This window comes from Typopeltis vanoorti, chromosome 2, assembly GCF_054136105.1.
Source record: "Typopeltis vanoorti isolate ZY-2024b chromosome 2, IOZ_Tvanoo_1.0, whole genome shotgun sequence".
Classification (NCBI taxonomy): Eukaryota; Metazoa; Arthropoda; class Arachnida; order Uropygi; family Thelyphonidae; genus Typopeltis; species Typopeltis vanoorti.
This window is the reverse complement of record NC_143550.1, coordinates 159423995-159449827: the sequence shown is the minus strand read 5'-3', so window position 1 is coordinate 159449827 and position 25833 is coordinate 159423995. Positions and strand designations below refer to the sequence as shown.

Here is a 25833-nt window from a genome sequence, read left to right as displayed (position 1 = left end):
AAGTTTGGATGTGAAGAATCTTTATGTGAATAAATATTAATAGACTATTAATTATATGAAGAGCTAAAGGCTTCAATTCGGCGACATAAACTTATTTAAGTTAAGGGATATTACATCCCATATTGTTTCATAGCCGAATAAGAAACTCAAGGAGTTTCATGCCGAATATAGTAAATATATAAAGTTCGGCGAGTCCAAGCGTAAGCAGATACCTGGATAGTGTTACAACTGACCCTTTAGGGAGTGCAACACTGAGGCAACTCATGGTAAGGGTGAAGCAAGCTCCGATCACTATTCTTGATATTTCCCCATAATGTGAAACCCAGCTCCTAGGAACTGTATTACTGTTCTACATTATGAGTGAGAGAAGGTCACTACCCAGACCGGTTTCAACCTTTATTGAGGTCTCATCAGTGAGTAGGGAGACCTAGAAATACCAATTTTTATTCGGCTATGAAACAATATGGGATGCAATATCCTTTAATTTAAATATTAATAGACTTTTCAGGTGAAAATTTCTTAAAAATTTTTATAAGGGCCAGCCGATCTCATACGGAAGTGGTAGGGCTTATCGTCCCGCTAAACAGACAAACCAGTCAGAAGAACACGCATATTTGAATATATTAATAAGTGAACACTGGTATCTTAAGTGCGATGTTAGCTCGGTATATACCCCATAAAACGTGGGAACAAGAAACCTAACAAAGCTTGTAAGATATGTTTTCAACACATCTGATGTAATTCCTTCTGCTCTTATTCTCTGCATTTGTATATTTTTTTTCTTGAAACTGTCTCTTCTAACCTTAAGCTAAGTGTTCTAATTATGTGCTCATTAGGAAACACCAAAATAACAGGGTTTTTTTTCTGTTTCTTCACGAACTTGGTGAACGTCAACCACCCTGTCTCCTTTTTGACTTTATAATAGTCTGAGTGGCTTTTAGTTTATTTTGTAGAACCACATTTGCAGAGGATGATTTATAGATGATCGTTTCCTGAATTATATCGATTAAAATACATGTATCATCGGATGTTCTCGTGAGTGTGAATTGTCGTAATATCATAGAAATTTCAAATAGTAATTGTTTCGTCAGAAAACCTTGTTGATGTACTGGTTCCGATTTTCAATATTTAGGTTGGTATTGCATCGTCTATTCGCGTGTCACTATCATTTCATTCACATGACAATACGAACTCATTCATCTGTACAATGATATCTTCGGTATCTGCAGCTTATCTTTACAATTGGTTTATTTCACCGAGGAATTTAATCTTTGAGTTTTGCGTCATGGAATAATTCTCGTTTAATATGATAAGAAGTTAAGCATTTAATGTATCACGAAAATAAGCGTAGATCTTTCTGTATTCAGTTAGATATTGTCTTTTTATTTAAATACTCCTTTTTTATTTTTTTATTTTATTTTATTTTTAATTCTTCATGGTCGAGCAAATTCCTGAAAGGGGAGAATGCCTGAAAAGCTTTAGATGTATGGTGGGAAGTGTCCTATAAGGGGGGAGGGGAAAGAAAGGTTTTACCTCAGGGGCTGCTCGTGCATAGGCATTACGGAACTGCAGCACCCCCCCCCCCATTTTTCTCGATATATAAATATATCTATTAATTTATTTATATTTGCTTTGTAATATTTAATTTTATCATCGACAATCATATACAATTCCCTTATTTTGTATAAAAAATAATAAAAATCCATCTTGTAGCACTTAGGAGGACAAAGGACGCTAACAGCACTGTGTTTACCAGAGTGTCATATTGCTACGCGCGCAATGTAGCAATATGATTGCAATATGACACTGTCCTTCGTGCAGTTCCATGCGGCCTTAAGTACAGCACTGTCCTTCGTGCAGTTCCACTGTTGTTTATATGCAGTTTGCGCCAGTAGTAGAGTGTTCGTAGTGCTTATTGTGTTTACTCCGTCTTTTTAAATATTTGGACATTATAATTAAAGATATAACATTTGTTATAAATGTTTTATTTCAGAACATTATTGGGGTTATGATAATAGATTTTATTTTTAAGTAATTTTGAATTATACTAAACTGTATAATTTTATCGATAATGAACAATATTTTTTCATGAAACAAAACAAGAAGAATATAATTTATTTTTAAGTAATTTTGAATTATACCAAACTGTATCATTTTATCGATAATAGACGATATTGTTTCATGTTTAATTTTTTTTAAATTTTTACCATAATTTTGATATTTTATCCAAACACGTATATACTGTGTATTCAAGATACCAAGTAATTTTATATATAAACTTGGTTTTTAATCCTACTTCCCAAGTAAGAAAACAGACAAGTATGTCAAGTTTGCGCCTGCACGTAGTGCAAGACTGAGGCAACTCCTGCAAGTAGTGCAGGACCAAGGCAACTCGTGGTAAAAGTTTATTAAGCTCCGATCACTTTCCTTAGTATTTTTCCCCTAATGCAAAGCACATCCCCTTGCAGAGATGTATGATGCTATGCATTAAAGGCAGGGGTCGCTACCCAGACCGGTTTCGACCTTTATTGAGGTCTCGTCAGTGGGAGCCAGACCTGAAATACGAAGGTTGAAGTAATGCAGGGTTTATATGAATTTTACCTAAACAAGTTGCCACAAGGTGATTTGACCTTATTAAATAAAATCTCAGGATGAGAGATAGATATAGAAAGTTTTTAACTTGGGTATATTATGTATTCAAGATACCAAGTAATTTTATATATAAACTTGGTTTTTAATCCTATTTCCTGAGACCTCAGTAAAGATCGAAACCTGTCTGAGTAGTGATCCCTGCCTTTAATGTATAGCATCATTAAAGGGGATGTGCTTTATATTAGGGGAAAAATACTAAGGAAAGTGAGGTAACTCGTGGTAAAAGTGGATTAAGCCACGAGTTACCTCGGTCCTGCACTACTTGCAGGCGTTGCCTCAGTCTTGCACTACGTGCAGGCGCAAACTTGACATGCTTGTCTGTTTGTTTACTTGGGAAATAGGATTAAAAACCAAGTTTATATATAAAATTATTTGGTATCTTGAATAGTAATATACCCAAGTTAAAAACTTTCTACATCTATCTCTCATCCTGAGATTTTATTTAATAAGGTCAAAGCACCTTGTGGCAACTTGTTTAGGTAAAATTCATATAAGCTCTGCATTACTTCAACTTTCGTATTTCTGGTCTGGCTCCCACTGACGAGACCTCTAAAAGGTCGAATCCGGTGCGTCTCTGGCTCTGATTTGAGAGGCTTGGGGATAGGTTTTTGCCTGTCTCTGAGTGGGGCCACCGCTGAGATTATGGCTCTGCTTAGTGGTGGGGTTAGCCTGCCACTGGGTAGAGCCAATGTTTAGAAGTTCTTCTCGGTGATGGGGTGAGCTTGTCACTGAGTGGAACAACACTGAGTTAGGCGATCTTTCGGGATCGTCTTATTTTTAGAGTCCGCTTCACCTATACAAAGGTCGAAACCGGTCTGGGTAGTGACTCCTGCCTTTAATGCATAGCATCATACATCTCCGCAAGGGGATGTGCTTTACATTAGGGAAAAATACTAAGGAAAGTGATCGAAGCTTAATCCACTTTTACCACGAGTTGCCTCGGTCCTGCACTACTTGCAGGAGTTGCTTCAGTCTTGCACTACGTGCAGGCGCAAACTTGACATACTTGTCTGTTTGCTTACATGGGAAATAGGATTAAAAACCAAGGTTATATATAAAATTACTTTGTATCTTGAATACATAATATACCCAAGTTAAAAAGTTTCTACACGTATACACTGTACTTACAGTGTGTTTGTGTATATTTCGAAAGTTGCGCGCCCACGATATCAAGCCACGAGCCGTCACTGTTTTACCTACGGAACGTACCTTCTGAGTCAGTCAAGCATTTGATAATCCAGAAATGAGTAAAACTTCCTCCGATAAGTGGAGTTATGGTTTCAGAACAGGAAAGAAGGGTCTCCATAGCTCAGTAGATATCGATGATGCATTTTAGTTGGAAGGTCTTGGGTTTGAATTCCGTCTAGGAGGCAAAGATATTTTATAAGTTTCTCTCTCTCTCTCTCTCTCTCTTTTATTTCCTTATCTGAAGGCGAGTTAGCTTGTCTCATACTGTATATAAAGGTTTTTCCTCCGAGCAATTTGTGTTTTTCACAGACAAACCGCCACAACAATATAACCAGCAAACAGATACAGTATGATGCTGTGGCTTCATAACCTTAGCCACAACCACAACTGGAAGATGAAATTCATCTACCTCTTAAACATTCACAAATATTCATTCTCATTTATTATTATTACTACTACTACTACTACTACTTTATTCACATTCACACTGGTGATGCAGAACAATTCAGATTCTACCCAAGAATCTAAGAATAATCTGTCAGGTAGCGTCGTAAAATATGGACTGTTCCAAGTAATGCTTTTTTCTGTATATCATATGGAGTCACTTCATTGATGTTTAATTGCTGTAAATAGTTGGATAGCATCTTTGAAATTGCACCAAGTGCGCCGATAACTATTGGGATGACTTTGGTGTTTAAGCCACTGACGGCCAACTTCAATTGCCAGATCTCGATATTTATTAATTTTTTCCAGTTCTTTGTTGTGAACGTTGTTATCACTGGGTACTGCGATATCAATAATCCAAACCTGTCGATGTTCGATAATTATGATGTCAGGTCTATTGCGTTTCAATAGACCTGACATCATAATTATCAAACATCGACAGGTTTGGATAAAGCCATATTTTTTGCATACATGCCAATGGATTATTTAGCTATTTGATCATGGCACTAATTAGATGTTTTACAGTTTCATCTTTTTGATCGCATAATCTGCATTTGCTGTTATTATTGTTGTTCAAAATTTTTGCTTTGATTGCATTAGTTTGTAATGCCTGATTTTGAGCTGCTAGAATAAATCCTTCTGTTTCCTTTTTAATGTATTCATATTGTAGCCTCTGTCACATCTTCACGTCAATTTTTTCCTCAGTATCTCGAAGAAATTGACCAAGCAAGGATTTATTTTTCCTGCGCACATATCGGTTATTTTGTTTTTCCTTTTTGTAATCAGATTTGTTTCCTGTTACTTTTAGAATGCCCTCTCAATATAACTTTTTAAATTAATTTCTTCTTCTTCCACAATCTGTCTCACTTGCAGCAAACCCCGTCCACCTATTCTCATTGGTAGGTACAACCGGGCCACATCACTTCGTGGATGTGATACATAGTCATTAAGTTTCAAGTTTTGCGATACAATTTGTGCAGGTCTTCTTTTGTCCGATCTATTATGCCAGCTGTGTATCGAATCACTAATATAACCCAAGAATTTATTGCTCTAATTGTATTTAATCCATTTAGTTTTGTTTTGAGAATATTTCTAACTTTTTTGTTGTAATTTGCTGCTGCCTCTTGTTTAACTTTCGAGTAGAGAATATCACTGGCTTCTGATATTCCTAGGTACGTATTTATAGTGTTCGTTAGCTGAAATTGTTTTTATATATTTCTCTTGATCAAAATTAAAATTGCTAGTGTCATTAAGTTTTCCTCATTTAATAGATAAAATTGCGCATTTATCTAAACTAAATTCCACTTTGATCCTGACTGATGATACGAACTGTGTTCAGTAAAGAATATATTTGCTGTGCCGATTCCATATAACTTCAAATCATCATTTACAACAGATGAGAAAATTTAATATTATATTTAGGAATTTCATATCCAAGTTTTTTTTTTTTTTTCAAATACCTTTGATACCTTTGTCTATGATAAAATAATCATATCAAAGTTATCAAAGAAATGTTGAAGAGCAATGGTGACAAGGGATCACCTTGGAAAATTGCACATTTAATGCTAATATCTACGAATCGTTCATTATTGACTATTAAAGTTGTTTTTCATGATTTCATGGCAGCAGCCAGAAACAAACTTATGTTTGTGCTAATTCCAAATATTTGTAGTGATTTTAGGTTCCAGGAGTGTGGGAGGGAATCGAATGTTTTCTTATAGTCTATCCATGCCAAATGCCTAAGTTAGTTTGTCGTCTTTTTTGAATTTCTGAGAATCATTTTATTAATAAGAATCTGGTCTTTTATTCCTCTAGATTTTTGAAAATTGTCTTTTTTGTTCAATCGGATAAATCTGATTATCTGATAAGTATTGGTATATGGAATTTGCTATGATTGCAGTGAACAGAACAGCTTAAGTATAGTTGGTAGGAATGTTATTGGGCGATAGTTACTTGGGTCCGCACCCTTATCCTTGTCTTTCATGAAGAGAAAAGTACTCCCAGATATCAGCCAGTCTTCCACTAAGCCTGACTGCAACAAATAATTAAAGTTGTTCTGCCATTCGATCATGTAGACTGGTTAGACGCTTTAACCAAAATCCATCTAGTTCATTTTTGCCATGTGCACTCCAGTTTTTTTAATTTTCTAGCTTGTGCACTGATCATTTCTTTAGTGATAATGACATTTGCATTTGTTTTTGCTTCATTTCTGGTTCAATAGGATTATCCTAGATTGATTTCCAAAATTTGAGCGTTTCTTCTTATTCTGGTGAATGATGGTTTGCATTTCTATTTCTCTTGAGAAACTGAAAGAATTGACGTTGGTTCTGTCGAAATTGCATATTTTGTACATATTGGTTTATTCTTGCTTCATATCTTTTAATTTTCTGTGCAGTCGCTGTAATTCTTTGTGTTAGCTCTTCGCAGTAATTTTTTGTTGGCCAAATTATATGTATTAATCAGTTTGTTTTTGATGTTATTATTTTTCAGCTGTCCTTTAAAATTCTTTAAGTTGCTCAGATCAGCTCGAAGTTTGTCGACTTTTCGTTCCAACCCGATTTTCCATATTCCAAATTGCTTCATCCTTGGCTTTTGATCTGCAGTTTGCAATCATGCTTCACTGTAATGATATAGTCTGTACTGTATAAGGAGCTGATTTGTTTCCTTTATACTGTTGGTTAGGATGTTTTTTATCACAGCATTTGCATCTAAGAGGAGCAGTTTTAGCTTAGATTTATGTAAAGCTTTTAATGGCGGTAGTCTTATACGGTCATTTATGGAATTCATTTTCCAATATCCTTGACTTCATTTTACACCGTGCTTTTGTCAAAACATTCTGCAGTATGTCGTCAGCTTGATGTTTACAGGGTTGAATTCTAAAGTTAGATACAGCTACCTCCTGATGATTTGCTGTTACTAGGGTTGTTGGTTTATTACATAACTCTTGCAGCTCAAGTTCAGTAAATATTTTGTTACGGAAAAAGAATTCTTTTGGTCCATAAGTTTTTGTTCTGTTATTGCAGATTCTAGAATCTGCAATAACACAACAAATTTTGTTTCCAAATTAAATGCATACGCATTCTAAAACCCCGTTTTTCTGGTGTTGATATGTTCAAATATTTCATAACGTCTCTCTGTTTTCTTCTACAGTCCATTTTTTACGTTTCTTCCAGTCGCTTTTCAGCTTCCTACCCTGATTGCCCAGCAAGGAGAGCTGGGTTCTGTAGCCCACTTGTCGCCTGATGCCCAGGATTCCAAACATCTTTTTTTTTTTTTTTTGGGCCCATACATGAGAGATTGGCTGATCAACCTGTAGTACGTTGGGTAGTGGGTTTGGAAAAGAGAAACTTGTTTACATTTGATTTAAAAACCTGTATATTGTATTCCTTGGGAAATACGTCAGGAGGAAGACTGTCCCACCGTACAGCAGTAGCAGGGATGAAGGAGGAGGAAAAGAAACTTGTTCTTTGGGTTTCAACGTGTACTGTGAAGGGATGTTGGGTGGCAGCTGTACGTGTTCCAATGAGCTTAGTACAGAGTGGGGGAAATTATTGATGCTGTTTCAGATGAACATTTCCCATGGAAATATTTATAGAATATACAAACTGAAGACCAAACGTCTATGTGAAAGTGAGGGGAGTGAGTTTAAGTGATGGGTCATTTATCAGTCTAATTGCTCTCCTCTGTATTGAGTCAAGCATTTTGAAGGAGCTTTCAGGAACCCCACTCCATGTGATAGCAGTATTCGATAGTTGGAGGATTTGTGATTTTATACGGTTAACAGCTGTTTAAAGATGAAGTAACGTCTTGAGCGAAAGAGAAATCCTAGTTTTTTGGAAGCTGAGGATGCAGTGGTTGTGATGTGTTTATGCTAGGAAAAGCTTGAAATCAGGGATTCCAAAAAGAGAAATCTCATATTGTCTGGGAATTTTAATGTTACCAAAAATAATACTGTGGTAAAATGGTTCTTTTTTGTGAGAAATGACACAGAAATGGGTTATATTAGCGTTGAAGTTGACGAGGTTATCTGAGCCCCATTCGAGGATGGCTTGGAGGTCAGAATTAAGGGCAGTGGTGGTTGATGTTCTGTTAGTTGAAGTGAGTTGTGTAGAGTAAGATTTGTCAAATGAAAGGGAGGAGTGCAATGTACTGTCATCTGCAAAACTATGTATTGAGTTGGAGGTCAGCTGAAGTAGGTCATTGATATACAGAAGGAAGAGGGTCGGTGAGAGAACTGAACCTTGTGGGATCTCAGCATTAGTTGGATGGTGAGAGGATAGGGAGCCGTCTACGATCAAACATGGTGTTCGTCCAGACAGAAAGCTGGCAATCCATCTGCAGAAGTCTTAACACAGGCCAAATGATAGGAGTTTGCTTACTAAGCCTTTGTGCCAGACCCGGTCAAAGGCTTAGAGATATCACGTGCAACCATGTATGCTTCGCCAAATTTCTCCATGGCATTTGTCCAGAGATAGTGATATATGAGAATAGATCTCCTGTTGATCTGCATCGATGGAATCCGTACTGGTGGTCGCTTAATAGCTGGATACCTTCAAGATAGAGTAGGAGTTGAAAATTGAAAGTTTCTTTCATCACTTTAGATAGGACTGAGGTGAGTGAGCTAGTGCGGTAGTTAGATGGTAGCGATTTATCACCCTTATTAGGAATGGTTTGAATATAGGTCAGTTTTAGGCTTTGGAATATATACCAGTGGAGTAAGAGAGTATGTACAGACGGCATAGGATAGGAGTCAATTCTGGTGCACAGACCTTCAGGACAATTGGAGGAATGCCAATCAGCACCAGGAGACGTTTTTGTGTCTAATTTAGATAACATGTTTATGATCTCTTTCTGGCAAACTTAACCTTCGACCATGAACTACTGATGGATTATGAGGGCCCTGTCTTGTTTCCCATGTCCTGAATTATCATGTAGTTATCGCTGAATGTCCAATTATACTCTCATTAGAGCTCTATTAAAAGACGATTGGGCAAAGTTATTTGGTTTGTTACCAAACAGCGTATTCCAAAGATTTTTAACTTAATGCGTTTTTGTTTACTTTTAAAAATGTAAAAGATTCACAGAGCCGACTTTGTTTACATACAGTATAAATCAACGTTGGATGTTTTATTATGATTATTATTATTACGTAATACTTCCAGGGAGTCCAAAGACTCATTGAGGGAGAGCACCTACTCTACAACCCTTCAACTAACCACAACCACACCAACGCCATCTACCGCATACCACCACAACCACTGGTGTTTCCACAGACAATCACAAACATCCATGTCCACGGCGGGATTCGAACCCGCAGCCTTTTGGCTGGAGAGCAGATACGCTAACCACTCGACCAACCAAGCCGATATTTATTATCCTTTTTTTTTTTTCAGTGTGACTTCCACCCTCCGATGATCTCGTAAATCTGTTGCACATTGTCAGTTGATACTAAAATTAGATATATGAGTTTCTCCTACTCGATAAGCGGAGGAACCGGAATAGGAGAGACCAAACATGGAACATTTTCAAACCATTTCAGGACTCCAATAAACAGGGTAATGGTTTTACAACGAGTGGTGAAAACTGTCTTTAAGACATTAACAAACATCCATGCTAAACGTTTATCCGGTGAGATTCCGAACACAGCCTTTTGGTTGGAGTGTGGCAAATCTCGCCAAAAGAAGGCCGGCAAATGCGTTATGAACTATCGCATTAATACTCCTTTTAGTAAAGCTCCACATTTTGGTCAACATTAATGTATGAATATTCACAGATATTCATACTGTTTGGATCTTTGCAACATTATGAACATAGTGGTAATGAAATGCCAGGGAAACGTGAAAAAATACAGAATAATTTTTGAGAAACTGGGGATTGATTCTATCTTGTATTAAATATTACTATGAATTTGAAAAAAATCATAATGCTTTTCGATAAAGCGACACTGTAGAAATAATTTCTTCAGCAGCTTTAAACGCTTCACAAGGACATGAATCCTATTAATTCCTCACTATGAACAGTGAAGTTATTTTAATGTGGTAAGTTAAAATTAGAAAACAATTAGCACAAATTATTGAATCAAAAGGAGCTCCGTAGCTCAGTCGGTATAGACGAAGCCCTTTGGCCAGAAAGACCTGAGTCCGATTCCCTTCCAAGAAGTAAAAAACCTTTATCTGGTGTCTTTCAACTAAAGGTGAGTTAGCCAGTTTCATACGCAGGTAGTTTTTTATTTTTATTTTTTTTTTTTTACCTGGAAACTCGGGTTTTTTTGTTCCCCAGAACAGGCAAACTGGCCCCGTGAACACACGCATCTACAGACATAAGACAGACCGGGAGGCATAGAACTAACTACCTTATCCTCGATGCGGTCGCGGTTTCAAATCGTAATAGGCCATGCCCAATACGAATGTAACATGCCACTAGGCCTAATATACGTATAAGGAAGAGAAGAATTGAATCAAAAAGTTATTTTTTTTTTTTAAATTTCTGATCTACATTCACTGTTATTTCTGATATAAAGTACTTTCTGTCACCGAGAGCCTCCATATCTCAGTCGGTATTGACTATGTCCTTTGGTTGGAAAGTTTTGAGTTCGAATCCTGTCTAGGACACGAAGAACCTTTATCACAACTTTTCATATGAAGGTGAGTTAGCCAGTCTCATCTCGAAAAAAAACGCAAACCGGCTAGAAGAACCCACACAATTAACAGACATACTACCCCTGCAGCTTTAGTTGTTTCGGTCCTAACTGCAAATAGCCAATACCCCCCTCCGCCCCTTTTTTTATTTTTTTGATTTTTCTCTCATCACGAGCAGAGATTATGAAAGAATTTATAGAACTTGTGTTATGTTACGAAACTTCGTATCGTTTACTGCCACACACTGCACCACTTTGCTGTACGTTTTGCAGCCTCTCGTGTATAAAAATATCATTTACTAAACGATTTACTAATTCATAGAAGAGAAAAGATTCTCAACATGTATACTAATTGATTGTCTTTATCATAATCGATGATAACGCTCTCTCACATATTATCAATTATCAATTACGTTGACTCAGTATGACGCTATTTCAATATGAACAATAAAAAAACGTAAAACTTAATATTAATATATATGTATATTTATTATGTCTTGTACGATAGCCTCATAACAGAAACAAGTATCGGATCTGTACTTCAGATTGGGAATAAGAATAAATAACAATATAACGATTGAGGAAGATTGTTTTTTCCACGAACCAGTTCTATAATTTGTTGGACTTGGGATTTAAACAGTGCTGCTAACAATTGTTAATAGTTGTAAAGAAATAAAATAGAAAACCTGTTTTCACGCTTAAATTATTTTTCCCAAATTATTTTTATCAGATAATGTTATTTTTAAATATAAGCATAAACCTTCATTTATGGTCTTGTTACAATAGAAATGGTATAGCGACGCAGACATTCAAGGCCGAAGCTGAAATGAATGTGCAGATAAAGTTTTTTTAAAAAAAATAAAATTCTTTGAAGTTGCTATATTTAAACAGCTTCAGGAAACACCTAAACCAACAATAGTGAAGAATATAATGCTTTCTGATGCACAGTTCGCTCAAAATACGAAATCCCGTTAATGTCACTCGAATATTGTAATCCGAGAAAAATATGGAATCACACGTGTTTTGTGGAGGAGGAGGATGGGGGGGGGGGGGAAGCGCCTGTTCTCGATTCATCTTTGATCTTATTTATTTTCATCACCTGTGCATGTCTGTTTTCCCTTCAACTACAGAAGAATCAGTTGTACATCCATCTGATTACTCGAATTATGAAAAAAAAAAAAAATTCGAGTGAATAAAGCAGGCTTATTAGCTAAATGGAGACAGTACGATTTTTCCTCCTACAATATTAATGAGCTTAACATCCCGAATAGGTCTTAAGAGAAGTTGATTATTATCGACACGTTTTATAACACCAGTCCCATTTAACTCGGAATTTTTCTATGAAAAAAGAAAATTCATTCTCAAGAGCACAGCTGCCACACAGTACACGATATTCGCACGCTTCTATTTATCTCAGTCTAATCCAACCAGTTACAACTGACTGTCTTAACACATCTACAAAGATTTTTCTTCAGCCTAGTGAATTCCTTAACGCCATTCTTGTAACCACCGGAGATGATCGTGTTTCACCAAACACTTGTAGAAAAGGTTCCAATATCCTAACACTATCTCTTTCAGGAATTTTTATTCTTACTCGGTTACTTATTCGCAAACGTTTGAATGCTTGGTTAATAAGAATATTTCATCTCTCATTAATAACGGGAATAATGATATCTGTACGGATTGGCACGTGAGCCAATCCATATTGACCTGCTTTTATGCATATGTTTTTATTTCCTTGGAGAATAGAAAATATTTTGTGCATTTATAAGAGAATTATGCTAAACAAGGATTAACTGTATTTACATTCTCTGCCCAAAAAAAAACCGAACTTTTCGAAAATAGAAGAAACTAGTGGCGCCACCTATTGTATATTTTTATTATCGAACGTGGCAACCTTCATTAGTGTTGTGTCAACTGTTTATGATATTTGTTTCATTAGAAGCCGAGTTATAGTGCCAAGAGTGACAGTGTGTTTTGACGAATGGTCGGTCGTCACGATACTCATACCGTACGTGACGAATTCTCGTTATCAATCGCTTCAAAACTTCGAGATAAAACTCACCATTAACCGTTTGGACAGGCGGAACGAATTCTTTGTGGATAATGCCCTTGGAATCGTAGAAACAAATCAGCATTGTCTTTACTTTTGACTTCTCCAAGCGACTTTTTTTTTCGGATGCCCCTCTTCTGGTGGTCTCCACTCAGCACTCTGGCGCTTTTTTTCGGGTTCAAAACATCACATTTTGTGACCAGTAACGATCGTTTCAAGGAAGTTTGAGTCCTTACGAGCGGTTTTAATGAGGTCCTTGCAGTGTTCAATTCGATACATTTTTTGATCGTCAGTCAACTTGTGGGGACCAAATCGCGAATTCAATTTACCAAGGCCCAAACTCTCGGTCAAAATATTGTGCACAGTTGATTTTGGAATCCCCAGTTTCATCTTCAATCAATCTCACTGACGATTTCGGGTTTTCTTTGATGAAATCACGCACATTTTGAATATGCGTGATTTTATGAAAGCTGGGTCGTCCAGTTTTTGGACGGCCCGACTTTTCGTCGCCCTCAAGCGTCTCACGACCACTTTGAAATCGCTTAAACCACTCGTAAACTTGAGTACAGGATAAGTATTCGTCACTGTATGCGACAAATGTTATGAAGCATTTGATGCGTTTCGGTAAAACTTTTACCAAGTTTAACACAAAAGTCAATCGCAGCTCTCTGTTTGAAACTCGTTTTCCGACTGTTCGTCAAAACACACTGCCACTCTTGGCACTATAACTCGGCTTCTAATGAAACAAATGTCATAAACAGTTGACACAAGCCTAATGAAGGCGGTCGCTTTCGACAACAAAAAGATGCAACGGGTCGAGCCATTTCTTCTATTTTCGAAAAGTTCGCTTTCTTTTTGGACAGAGGGTGTAGTTTTGTAAGATATCGCAAATAGCAGAGCATTATTTTTAAAGTGCATTTTTTTAAAAATATTTTTATGAAACAACTTGTATGGAATGATTAGCATTTCATCAAGCAAAACGATCATTAAAAAATTCTATAAAAATAAAACAATAATTTAAAATGTTTTATATCGTTTTCTTTTACTTAATTCATTAGTATTATAAGTTCATAACGACTTTTATACTGTATGACTTGATATGTTTTTTTTTTTATTACTTTCTTTTGCTCTGTTGACCCCCATACACGAGAGGTTGGTTGGTCAATGTACAATTCGTTAGTACCGTGTATAAGAAGAGATTTGGGAAAGAAGGAATTCACATTAGATTTGAAGGTCTGTGCATTGTATTCATTGGGAGAGAAACACATGGGAGGGAAGGCTTTTCCAGAGTACAGCAGCAGCAGGAATGAAGGAGGAGAAAGATAAACTTTCTGTGAGCATGCAGTTTGGTGGCAGCTGCATGTGTTTTGATATTTGGTGGAGAGAGATTGGGGGGGGGGGGGAGATTGTTGAGGCTAGTTCCGATGAACATTTACTATGAAAATATTTATAGAAGATGCATACAGTAGATACTAAACACATGTGGAAGAGTGATTAGAATGCGTTGATAAGGGATAAGTTATTAATCATTCTGTTTGCTCTCTTCTGTATTGTGTCGAGTATTTTTAGGTAGCTCTTGGGAACTCCTCCCTAAATGGGTGAGCGATTTATAGAGTTAATCAGGGGCGGCTCGTACATAGGCACTGCGGAACTGCAGCACCCCCAATTTTTATTGATATATAAATATATTTATTAATTTATTTATATTTGATTGTAATATTTAATTTTATCATCAACAATCCTATACAGTTCTCTTATTTTGTATAAAAAATAATAAAAATCCATCTTGTAGCACTTAGGATAGCGAAGGACGCTAGCAGCACTGTTTACTATAGTGTCATATTGCTACACGCGCAAGCATTGCGCGCGTAGCAATATGACACTGTCCTTCGTGCAGTTCCACTGTTGTTTATATGCAGTTTGCGCCATTAGTAGAGTGTTCGTAGTGCTTATCGTGTTTACTCTGTCTCTTTAAATATTTGGATAAATAAAACATTTATAACATTTGTTATAAATGTTTTATTTCAGAACATTATTGGGGTTATGATAATGGATTTTATTTTTCAGTAATTTTGAATTATACCAAACTGTATAATTTTATCGATAATAAACAATATTGGTTCATGTTTAATTTTTACCATAATTTTGACATTTTATCCAAACACGTATACACTGTACTTGCAGTGTGTATGTGTATTTCGAAAGTTGCAGCACCCCCACGATTTCAAACCACGAGCCGCCACTGGAGTTAATAGCTTTCAGAGGTAAGGTAGTGTTTTGAGTGAAAGAGAAATCTGTTTTTTTTTTTTTTTTTTTGATGCCGAGGAGGCAACAGTTGTCATGCATTTACCTTGGGAGTACCTTGATGTCAAGGTAATCCCAAGGTGAGAAATCTCATCTTGCCTACAAATTTGGGTGTTGTCAAAGGTAAGGGCCGGAAGAACATGATATGCTGCAAAATACATGTGGCAGGAGTTAAAATAGCATGTTTAGATTCAGTAAAACTTTTTCACATTCATTTTCATAGACATTCTGAATTCTTTATAAGGCTAAATTTGAAAAAAAAAATCAGTTAAGACCTTAACTACATACGAATTATTAAGAAACCGTCGGAAAAGCAACAAACTGTTGCGTGTGAAATTTGATTATTATAATTGGCTCCAATCTCAATTCGTCAGTTATATTTATTATACTGATTTGCTTTTCAGAAACTAAACTCATCGAAAAGAAGAATGACGAGAAGCAAAAAGTAAGTCGCTTTATTTTCTGGATACTTTTTATTCTTTAATTATTATTGTTATTAATAGAGCCTTCTAGGAGTCAGGAACTCATCGAGGGAGGTTATACTATTCGTATCAGCTGTCATACTTGTTCTTGAATTTCTCACGCTACTTGCACACACAACATCCAATGGCAGTCCCTTACAAACACGCACCACCCTATGAGAGAAAAATCGAGCCCTCACTCCCTTCTTAGCGGAATTCATTCTCAGCTTCTATGTATGCCCTCTTGTCTTTTTCCATCCACCATAAAATGAAAAAAATTCCATCAACTGAAATCTTGTATGACCCATTCGGAAGTTTGTAGGTCTCAATTAATACCATCCCTCTTTCTCCTGTTTGCTAGTGTCTGCAGTTTTCAAATTCTCAATCTGTCTTCATAATCAGTATTCCACAATCCTGATATCATTTTAACATTCTCCTTTGCACTCTTTCCAATATATCAGAATCATAACGGAAACCAGGAGACCAAACCTGCGCACAATAGTCCAAGTGAGGTCTTATCAAGGTCTTGTAAAGAGGACATCCTTACTTTTACATGTGAAAGTTCGTTTCAGCATTCAGTTATGTTTTGAGTTGTATTTGCAATCTTTGCTAAATGTCTCATGAACTTCAACTTCCTATCTAATAACACTCCAGCCAATATAATATCACTTAGAATATCAAATCTTGGGAAAGTGCATCATTTTACATTTACTAACATTGAACTAACATCTATTTTCCCATGCCCACAATTCCAGCGTATTCAAATCATTCTGCAAAGACTGCATATCAGCAGCATTCCTGATTACCCTACCCATATTTGCGTCATCAGCAAATAGCTGTATGTCATTAGTCAAATCCTTCCCCAATGTCATTAACGTAGAGGTTGAATAACAGTGGACCAAGCACTGATCCTTGTGGTACACCACTTGTTACCTTAAATATTGCAGATTCACTCACCCCCCCCACACACACACATACGACTTTTTATTATATGTGTCAGTTAGCCATCCTCTTATCCATGCCACTAGTTTATAATCCAGTCTCATATTCTCCAATATATGCAACAGTCTTCCATGCTGTATTCTGTCAAAAGCCTTAGCAAAATCCAAAAGTATCAATGGTGTATCCATTCCCCTTGTCTACTTCAATGGTAACAGTGTTATAGAATGTGAGAAAGTTGCTAAAACGTGAAATAAAAATCGTGTAGAAATATGTCGTGCTGAATACGAAGGAAGACCTTCAAAACAAGTAATATGAGAATGATCCGAGGGGTCATAAAAAAAAAGTGACTCTCGTACTCGAGCCTGGATTAGTTTGTTCTTTTGGATTTATCGCCGAAGTAACTGAGATTATGACGCTAGATACTGTATCTGTAAATTGCACCTGTTCTGGACGGTTTGCGTTTTGCGGAAGGAAAAACCCTACCAATAACTTGACTTGAGCCTGGAGAATACACGCAATTAAAGAAAATTTACATGAGTTTAGTTACTCCAGTAATTCTAAGCAATATAATCCAACTTAATGTGTATTCGTATGTATGCTTTACTGTCTTGGTTGGCCGAGTGGATAATCCTACTCTCCAAGCCATAATCTAAATCTTGTCTACAATTCTGCTAGCGATAGCTCCATATGCATGTTTTTCGTTCGAGGGACTTTTCTTGAAAAATGTGCTAAATCTTTTGTAATATTCATAACTAGTCGTTAAATGCATCCTCTACTTCCTTTTATTTGTGAGATAAATTCTCTAACTTGTTTTCATTTCCAAATGGAAGTGGCACTTCTATAGCCTTAGCCTTAGCCTTTTAGAAATCGTAGGCAGCCGGTTTCCACCTGTAGTTAGTCAGTTGAACGCTTTTCAACTGACGAGCTACAGGTGGAAACCGGTGTAGAAATAACTTTTTATAAAAAAAAAACGTCCTTTTTATATAAAAAAGACATTTCCTCTCTTCCCCATTAACGCAAGGCAGAATAAATATTTAAATTTATCGCAATACCAATTTGGTTGGAGTGTAAGGTGAATCAAATATAACCACACCCAAGAGTGTTTTTTTTTTCTCTTTCTGTTTTGCCAATAGCGAATATTCAGAGTTCGAAACAGTGCAACAAATCCAAGTAGCATTATTTTGTTGTGACCTGAAGCTGTAGGACATTCTGCGATTCTAATCTTGAATACCTCCGCATTCTGTACGATATACTTGATGCCAGCTGTCAACGACATTGACAACTGGCACAAAACAACACCACTTGAAGGAAAAAACGTTCTGAATTGAGTTAATTATTGAAATGTGGATGTATGTTTCACCTCTGACTTTCAGAACAAGATCAGGGAAAAACGTTAGCTTGCATATTTTAAAAATGGATTCTGACCAACATAATATCTATATTAATTCTAACTCACTTGTATTTGGCGTGTTGTATTTTTTATTATTTTATTTTTATTGGGGTGTTAGTTTTATGTTAACGTCCCAAATATCTAGCTGAGTTGCCGGTGAACAATTTCCCTAACTGTTATTAAAAGATTGTACTCTGGATTAATTTTTTTTATATGTATAAAGCTTATCACGGTGATGTAAAAGTCTTCATACAGTGGCAGTAAAATACAACAGAATGAACTACTTCCCAGTTTTTGGTATCGCTTTTGAAATAGTTCCTTTAGACATACATAAACTGGTTACACCAACCTTTCTACTTTCTGAAAGGGTTGGGCAATTGTTGGGTAGATTTCTTTATTCATTAATTGAATCGATGCCTTTAAATTTCGTTCTTTTCAGGATAATAAGCACAAGGTAGCACAGATGGAGAATGACTGGACAGTGTGTCCTTCGATTGAAAAAAAAAGACATGAGTTCGTCTTTCGTCATGATGAGAAAATCTTTAGACGAACTTTCTTTTCAACTGAAGGCGCTTTAGCCGACTCATGAGGAGGGAAGCATGATTTTCCCCCCTCCTAGAAAGTCGGGTATTTCGTCCGGCATACAGGCAACTCAGCCAGAGAACACACGCAGTTAACAGACCAATGGAATAGATGGCATAGTGTAGAGATGGTCGATTGTTTAGTACGTACATGAAGGATTAAGTAATATAGATAGTGGGTTGTGTTGTGTAGAGCACCCTCCAGCGATGTACCCTTGAACTTTATGGAGATGTCACGTAATAATAAGTTTGAAATTAAAGAAGTCCGAGAATATCATACCTGGAGAATACGAAGATGCGGAATTATTGAAATATCGAACTTAGCGAAGTACTATTAGACAGACATGATAGAATAGGTTTGAAAGACATCAGTTTCCATCTCATCTCTATCTGGACTTTTGGCGTTTTCTTCTTACGACATCTCACAATTTCAATACTGTTGTACTGAAACAGAGTGTATTCATGTCACAAAACACTTTAGTTAATAAATATATAAATAAATATAACCACGGTCTTTGAGCATTTTTTTTCCCCTGTCTCGTCGTATACCACTGTTTTAAACGTTTCAGCAGTTTGCTCGTCTATTTTATCACGTGATGCACAAATATTGATATAAAAATGCATAGAAAAACAGATATCTGTCTTTATGTGTTTCATAACTTTTGAAAAAGCATTCGACAAAGTCAGACACACTAACTTAATAGAAGTACTTCAACACATAGCGCTAGACGAACAAGACATAAGACTAATAAGAAATCTGTATTGGAATCAGTCAGCTACCATTCAATTAGACAACATTATCACCAGTGATATTAACATCAAAAGAGGAGTGAGACAAGGATGCGTGCTCTCACCACTCTTGTTCAACATATACGCAGAGATAATCTTTAAAAAAGCATTGGAAGAATATCCAGAGGGAATCACAATAAATGGAAAGATTGTTAACATCTTACAATATGCAGATGACACCGTGCTAATTACAGAGATAACATTATGGATCTCCAAAAACTCATTGACAGAGTATACATAGAAAGCCAAAGAATGGGAATAAATATAAACATCAAAAGACAAAATACATGGCCATCAGCAAACATTCTCGGAATTACCATGACATCAGGCCTCTCCTGGCATAAACACATCACAACCATTGCACCCTCAGCTTCCAAAAAACTAGGCTTTCTCTTTCGCTCAAGACGTTACTTCACTTCAAAACAGCTGTTAACCTTATACAAATCGCAAATCCGCCCAACTATCGAATACTGTTCTCACATTTGGAGTGGGGCTCCTAAAAGCTCCCTCAAAATGCTTGACTCAATACAGAGGAGAGAAATTAGACTGATAAATGATCAATCTCTTACCGACTCACTCCCCCCACCTTCACATAGACGTTTAGTCTCTGCAATTTGTATATTCTACAAATACTTTCATGAAAAATGCTCATCTGAAAAAACATCAATAATTCCCCCACTCTGCATTGAACCCATTGAAACACGTACAGCCACCTCCCATCATCCCTTCACAGTACATCTTGAAACCCACAGAACAAGTTTCTTTTCTTCCTCCTCCATCCCTGCTACTGTTGTACTGTGGAACAGTCTTCCCCTGAGGTATTTCCCAAGGAATACAATATACAGGCTTTCAAATCGAATGTTAACAAGTTCTTCCTTTCCCAACCCACTACCCATATACGGTACTAAAGTACTATAGATTGACCAGCCAACCTCTCGTATATGGGCCCAACATAAAAAAAATAAAATAAAATAAATAATAAAAAACAACCTCATCAATGAAACTGACACTCAATGGGAAAAAATATCGATCAAGTGTCAATATATAAATATCTTGGTTGCTGGCTTAATGAAAGGTGAGATCCTGAAATAGATATAAAGACAAGGATTGAAGTTGCACGGCAGTCCTTCATGAAAATGAAACATTATTCTGAATTAAGACCTAAACATGGAAGTTAGATGCCGAATGCTGAAATGCTACGTGTGATCTATTCTGCTCTATGGAGTTGAAACATGGCCATTGGAGGCGACAGCTATCAAGAAAATTGAAGCCTTTGAGATGTAGCTATACAGAAGAATGCTAAAGATATCATGGACAGAAAAAATTACCAGTGAAGATGTCTTAAAATCCATTGGCAAAGCTAAAGATCTTGTAGAAATAATGAAGAAACGAAAAACATCATATCTTGGCCACATCATGAGAAACAGCAAATACCAACTTCTACAAACTATTTTGGTAAGAAGAATTGATGGCAAAGGAACTAGAGGAAGATAAAGCATATGGTTTGGCAACATCAAGACGTGGACAGGAAAGAGCAGCGCACAACGGCTCTGATTAACGCAAGAATGTAGTTTGTTTACCAAGATGGTCGCTGACCTGCGATAGAAGATAGCACCATAAGAAGAAGAAGAATACACAAAATGTAATGCACACGCGTAGCTATTCTAATGTTGGCTTGCTGAAACGTGCTAACAGTACTAAATAACAGTAAACAAAAACAGTGCCAAAACACAACTGAGTTATTGCTGCTGGATAGAAAGAGTTGAGCAACATGAAAGTGACGCATAATAGAGCTATAGTTTCGTGTTCTTTTTTTTTTTTCAAAATTTTTCTGAATTATAGAAACATTCTAAACAGTTTTATATCACATCCTTCCTCTGTGTAACAAACTTGTGTTCGATCACGCTTGATACGTAGGAAGTAAGACAAAATATCTGCAATATTTTATTGACTTATTTTTATTTTGTTATGTTGTTATTATTATTATTTTTCGATTGGCCCTATTGCTGGATGTGTGCATAGCTGCAATGAAATCACATTGGTGAAGGTTAATTGATCTTAACTATATCAATTATTGCTGAATTATTCGTGTAAACTTGACCTCTCTACTGATTACTTGCATAAATAAATATTATTAGCGAAAAATTAAGTAAATTATATTTTCCATCGCTCTCCTAAAAACGTCTAGATCTGCAAGTACTATTATAAAGGATATTTTAGTCATTAATTTCATTATTCAGTTTACCAAATAAAATCTTAAAAGATCAAATAAAAATTGAATTAAATACCTTTCATGTCGATGTTGTTCATCGAAATATACTAAATGTGCTACTTTTTTCTTTCTTTCAACGGATGATAAAACATTCAATGCTTACTTGCTTGCTTAGTGATGATTGGAGCATCTGTTTTTAGTTTCTGCTCCTCTCGCATCATCAACTGATCGTATATTCACACCTTCAGCTCATTAATCACAGGTTTGCAAGATGCTTTCTGTTGAAGGTGACATGCAACCTTCAACGGACTGTTTTAATTACGATTCCTGCTGTACTGAACGACAGCTAGACACTGTCTGTAACTCGGTAAATAGTGCAGTAAATTTTGTTCTGTAACAACAAGGAAAGACCTAAATGCAGCGTGAAAAAAAAATGCTTTTTTTCTGCATTGCTGCAAAATCTGCCAACCGCCTTCCTGTTTGATTGCCATCAAAGAGTTTACAATGAATTTGTTTTACATGTTTGATTTTTCAGATCAATAGTCAAGTACGCAAACATCGTCCTACTGTTTTTTTTTTTTTTTCTGCTTACATCAATAAATAAATGAAGGTCGATAGATTACGTGATTTTTGCAATTGAAAAATTAGTAATCCATCGACGTCAATTTATTTATTTATTACTGTTGCAGATAATATGGGAAGAACGTCGCCGCTCCCTCTAGCGGCGATGTTTCCACTCCGGCTGATACAAGAAATTCGGAGTAAAGTGAGCATTTCTGATGTAGGAATGCCCCCCCCCTCCATATTTGAAACCATATTCATACCATAAATAATTCGCTGTATACCCTCGTACAGTTTAAATCATGCTTTTCCCTTAGACTACTACTTGATGTCAGGGCTTGTGCATCGCTGTTCAGTCAAGTGTATTTAAAACCTGGGGAGAGAGAGAGAGAGAGAGAGAGAGAGAGATGTTGAAGCCTGATGTACCTTTAAAGAAAAAAAAAAGAAAAAAGAAAATTTAAACCCTATTAAATATTACTAATGTAATTAAAGCTTGTATATTCAGGTATGTTAAGCTTACAAATATATCTCTTAGCATATCTGTTAGCACACTAACTCGTAATGTGTACAAATATTTTTTTTAGCATTTATAATTTAGTATAAGACTAAAGCGCCTGTTGATGATTTGAAATTATCCGTTAACCTATTTATTCCGGTAGATGATTAGCATCTCCCAGCATGAGATCATCACATTGCTTATTGGAAACGATTTGAAAAACCATGTTTGGCCTCCAGAGTACGATGCCCGACTGGTTTATCTATGATCAACCTTGATAGTAATGTTATATGACTTTCAACATTTCGTTAGTGGGATCATCATAAAAAAAAAATAAATAAATAAAAAAGGGTGAATAATCAGTGATAGTTATGTTTACAACATGGCATCATAATTATACCGGATTATACCAATCATAATGGACGCTTCTGCTGATAACGATCAATGCTTATGAGTAAGTTATCACCTTATTCTGTAATCTGTTATAATCTATTATGAAAATTCCACCGTTACACGGAAAAATTGCCGAGGATTCGGATTTGAACTCTGTATGTCGAGTTTATTTCTCGTCAGTGTGTGTCTTAAGCAGGCAACATATCTCGTTCATTGAAGTCAAAACTATGAGTTTTAATGTGTCTGTGTGTGTCGAAAGCCATATCTAGTGAATATATATTTTTTCTCCCTGAATTTCACTCAATAATGATCATTTTGCTGAACGTATAATATGATCATGCCATCACCCCATTATGGGTGATAGTATTTATGTTCGGAATACAATATTTAATTTCAAGATCAAACAGCTTTCTTTCAGAACAGTCATAGTTTATTTATTTTCTTTTTTATATCAACAGCGTATCCGGTTAGAATTAACACAAGTGCAAAAGAAAAAGCTGTTATAAGATTTAATTCTAGAAATCTAGTTTCTTGTGAAGGAAATTTTCTCTGTTGAAATCAAAGTATTTTCCAAAAAAGTGAATGTTGGCTTAAGTTTTCGAAGGTTGCAAAATTGATTGTGGAGTTCTTTGGCCAGATCATTTAATTTGCTAACATAAGCTAGGATGGATACTATGATAAGAAAAATTAATAGTAATGAGTTAATTTTTTCCTTGTCTCTTGATCTTAAATTTCAGCTTTGAAATTTAAAAAAAAAAAAAAAAGAGTAGATAGTGCAAAACGAAATTAAGAGGACTGCGATGACGTCCAGAATTGCTAATGATTATAACCATGCGTACTTGAATTTCCCAACTTATACTCTTCAAATTCGTTCTCTGATTAATGATATGCTCTTTCTTCTCTCTCTCTCTTTAGACTACATCAAGTTTACTTTGCAAGCGTGAAATGGCTTAATAAAGTCTCATGCTTGCGGTCTCTTATTATTTTCTGATTATGTAATAATAATATTAAATATACTAAATAAAAATCTTAGCCCACAAATAGAATATCCTATCTATTGGTGGGAACGAAAAATTTAAAGAATTAAAATCAAGCAGCAAAAAATTCTAAATTCTTAATGATACAAAAAGAGCTTCAGTCTGGATCGTTCTTGATCAGACCTACATGTTGAAATTTTGTTGCCAATGTATTTTGAAACGAATCCCATTGAGGCGAGATTTAATATGAATTTTATAAAAAAAAATGCTAAGCAACCAAAGTGCATTCCGGATAGCATAATAAAAAGGATATCAGCTTAAAGCATTAAAATAGTCATAAAGCATATCCTTTGAGAATTATGTTAAGATAATTCTTATCTGCAATAATGGTACAAACATATATGACAGAATTATATTGAAATTTACTCCCGTTTTTCGTTTGAAATGGGATTAATTTTTGGAAAGTGTGATAAACAAACACATAACTCACCTGATTTAGTTTTGATCTAGTACATGCTTTAACTGATTGAGAATTAGCCAACATTCAGCATCATTTATCGGAGATATAACAATATATCTCTTAATAACTTTAATTAGTTCTCTAATAATCTTGTCATTAAATAAGATCCTATGGCATGCTTTACTTTCTTTTTGAATTTTCTTTTGCAATATATTCGTATTTAATATCATGAACATCTTATCCTTTTCTTCTCTTTTTTGTCTACCATAATAAGATGCATATTTGTTTGTTTACTCGGTAAAATCATAAGATACGACAATTGTGAGCCCGCCCCACATAGTTCAAAAAAAAAAAAAATTAAACAACAGAAATTTTACTTCCCCCTCCCCCACTCTCTCTCTCTCTCTCTCTCTCTCTCTCTCTCTCTCTCTCACACACACACACACAACACGAGTTTTTTCCCTCAAGCAAAACCAGTTTCGAAGAACATATGTATTTATGGCATCTGCCACTATCAGCTGACCAGCGACAGCTGGGATTAACATGGGCCAAGACAAGATTAACACACCAATTCTAAAATAATCCGGATATAGAGAGAGACTACCCGGAATCTACTCATCTGGTAGAGATTATTTGATGAGTACGCAGTATGGTTCCTAATTTTGTTTGTGATAACATCCATTCAAAATTTCGTACTTGGTTTCAAGTGAAAAAAGAAACAACAACGTCAGAAACATATAATATTATTTCAAAATTATGCAGTTTATATTAAAAGAAATAAACACTGTAAAGTTTGATATCTATTTCTATCAGTATTGAAAATATTTATTTGTCGCTTGTTATTGAAGTTACATGCAAAATGTCAACTGAATTCCAAATATCATTTAGTTCACTTTTAGGATGTCAAACTTTGGATAACCACTGTAGCATTTTGTTTGAATATCTTTTAATCAATTAATTAATTGAAAATGTATACACATCTTATTTTTGAAAACGAACTGTATTTTTTGTTTATTGTATAACAAATCATTAATCCAGCTAACACTATCAAGCGTGTCTCTCTTGTTTTTTTTTTTTTAAAAAAAAAAACGAATTTGTCCTACTTCGTCAGTGATGTAAAACTGATAATTTCAACAGAAACGAAGGAATTTATCAGAAAGATTTAAGTGTGGAATTACACAAGTTGAAAACTGCATGAAGAGTTAAATTTTTAATATATTTCTTAGTAAATCGTTGTTGCAAATGCAGGTTGTAACAATGATGAGAGGGATTAGATTAGCGGCATGTTTGTTA

At 35.7% G+C, this 25833-nt stretch overlaps 1 protein-coding gene across 3 annotated transcripts in view; it reads left to right on the top strand.

Moving 5' to 3' along the window:
- LOC150109570 (solute carrier family 15 member 1) overlaps positions 1-25833 on the top strand; it is a 440305-nt gene that overhangs the window by 114129 nt on the left and 300343 nt on the right. For 2 of the 3 annotated variants that reach the window (XM_090409050.1, XM_090409043.1), the window contains exon 3: positions 15683-15723. In XM_090409050.1, coding sequence (XP_090265176.1) covers positions 15683-15723 — 41 coding nt within the window. Of the gene's footprint in view, positions 1-15682; positions 15724-21228; positions 21362-25833 lie in introns of those variants that run through there. The other variant, XM_090409063.1, reaches the window with a different exon arrangement.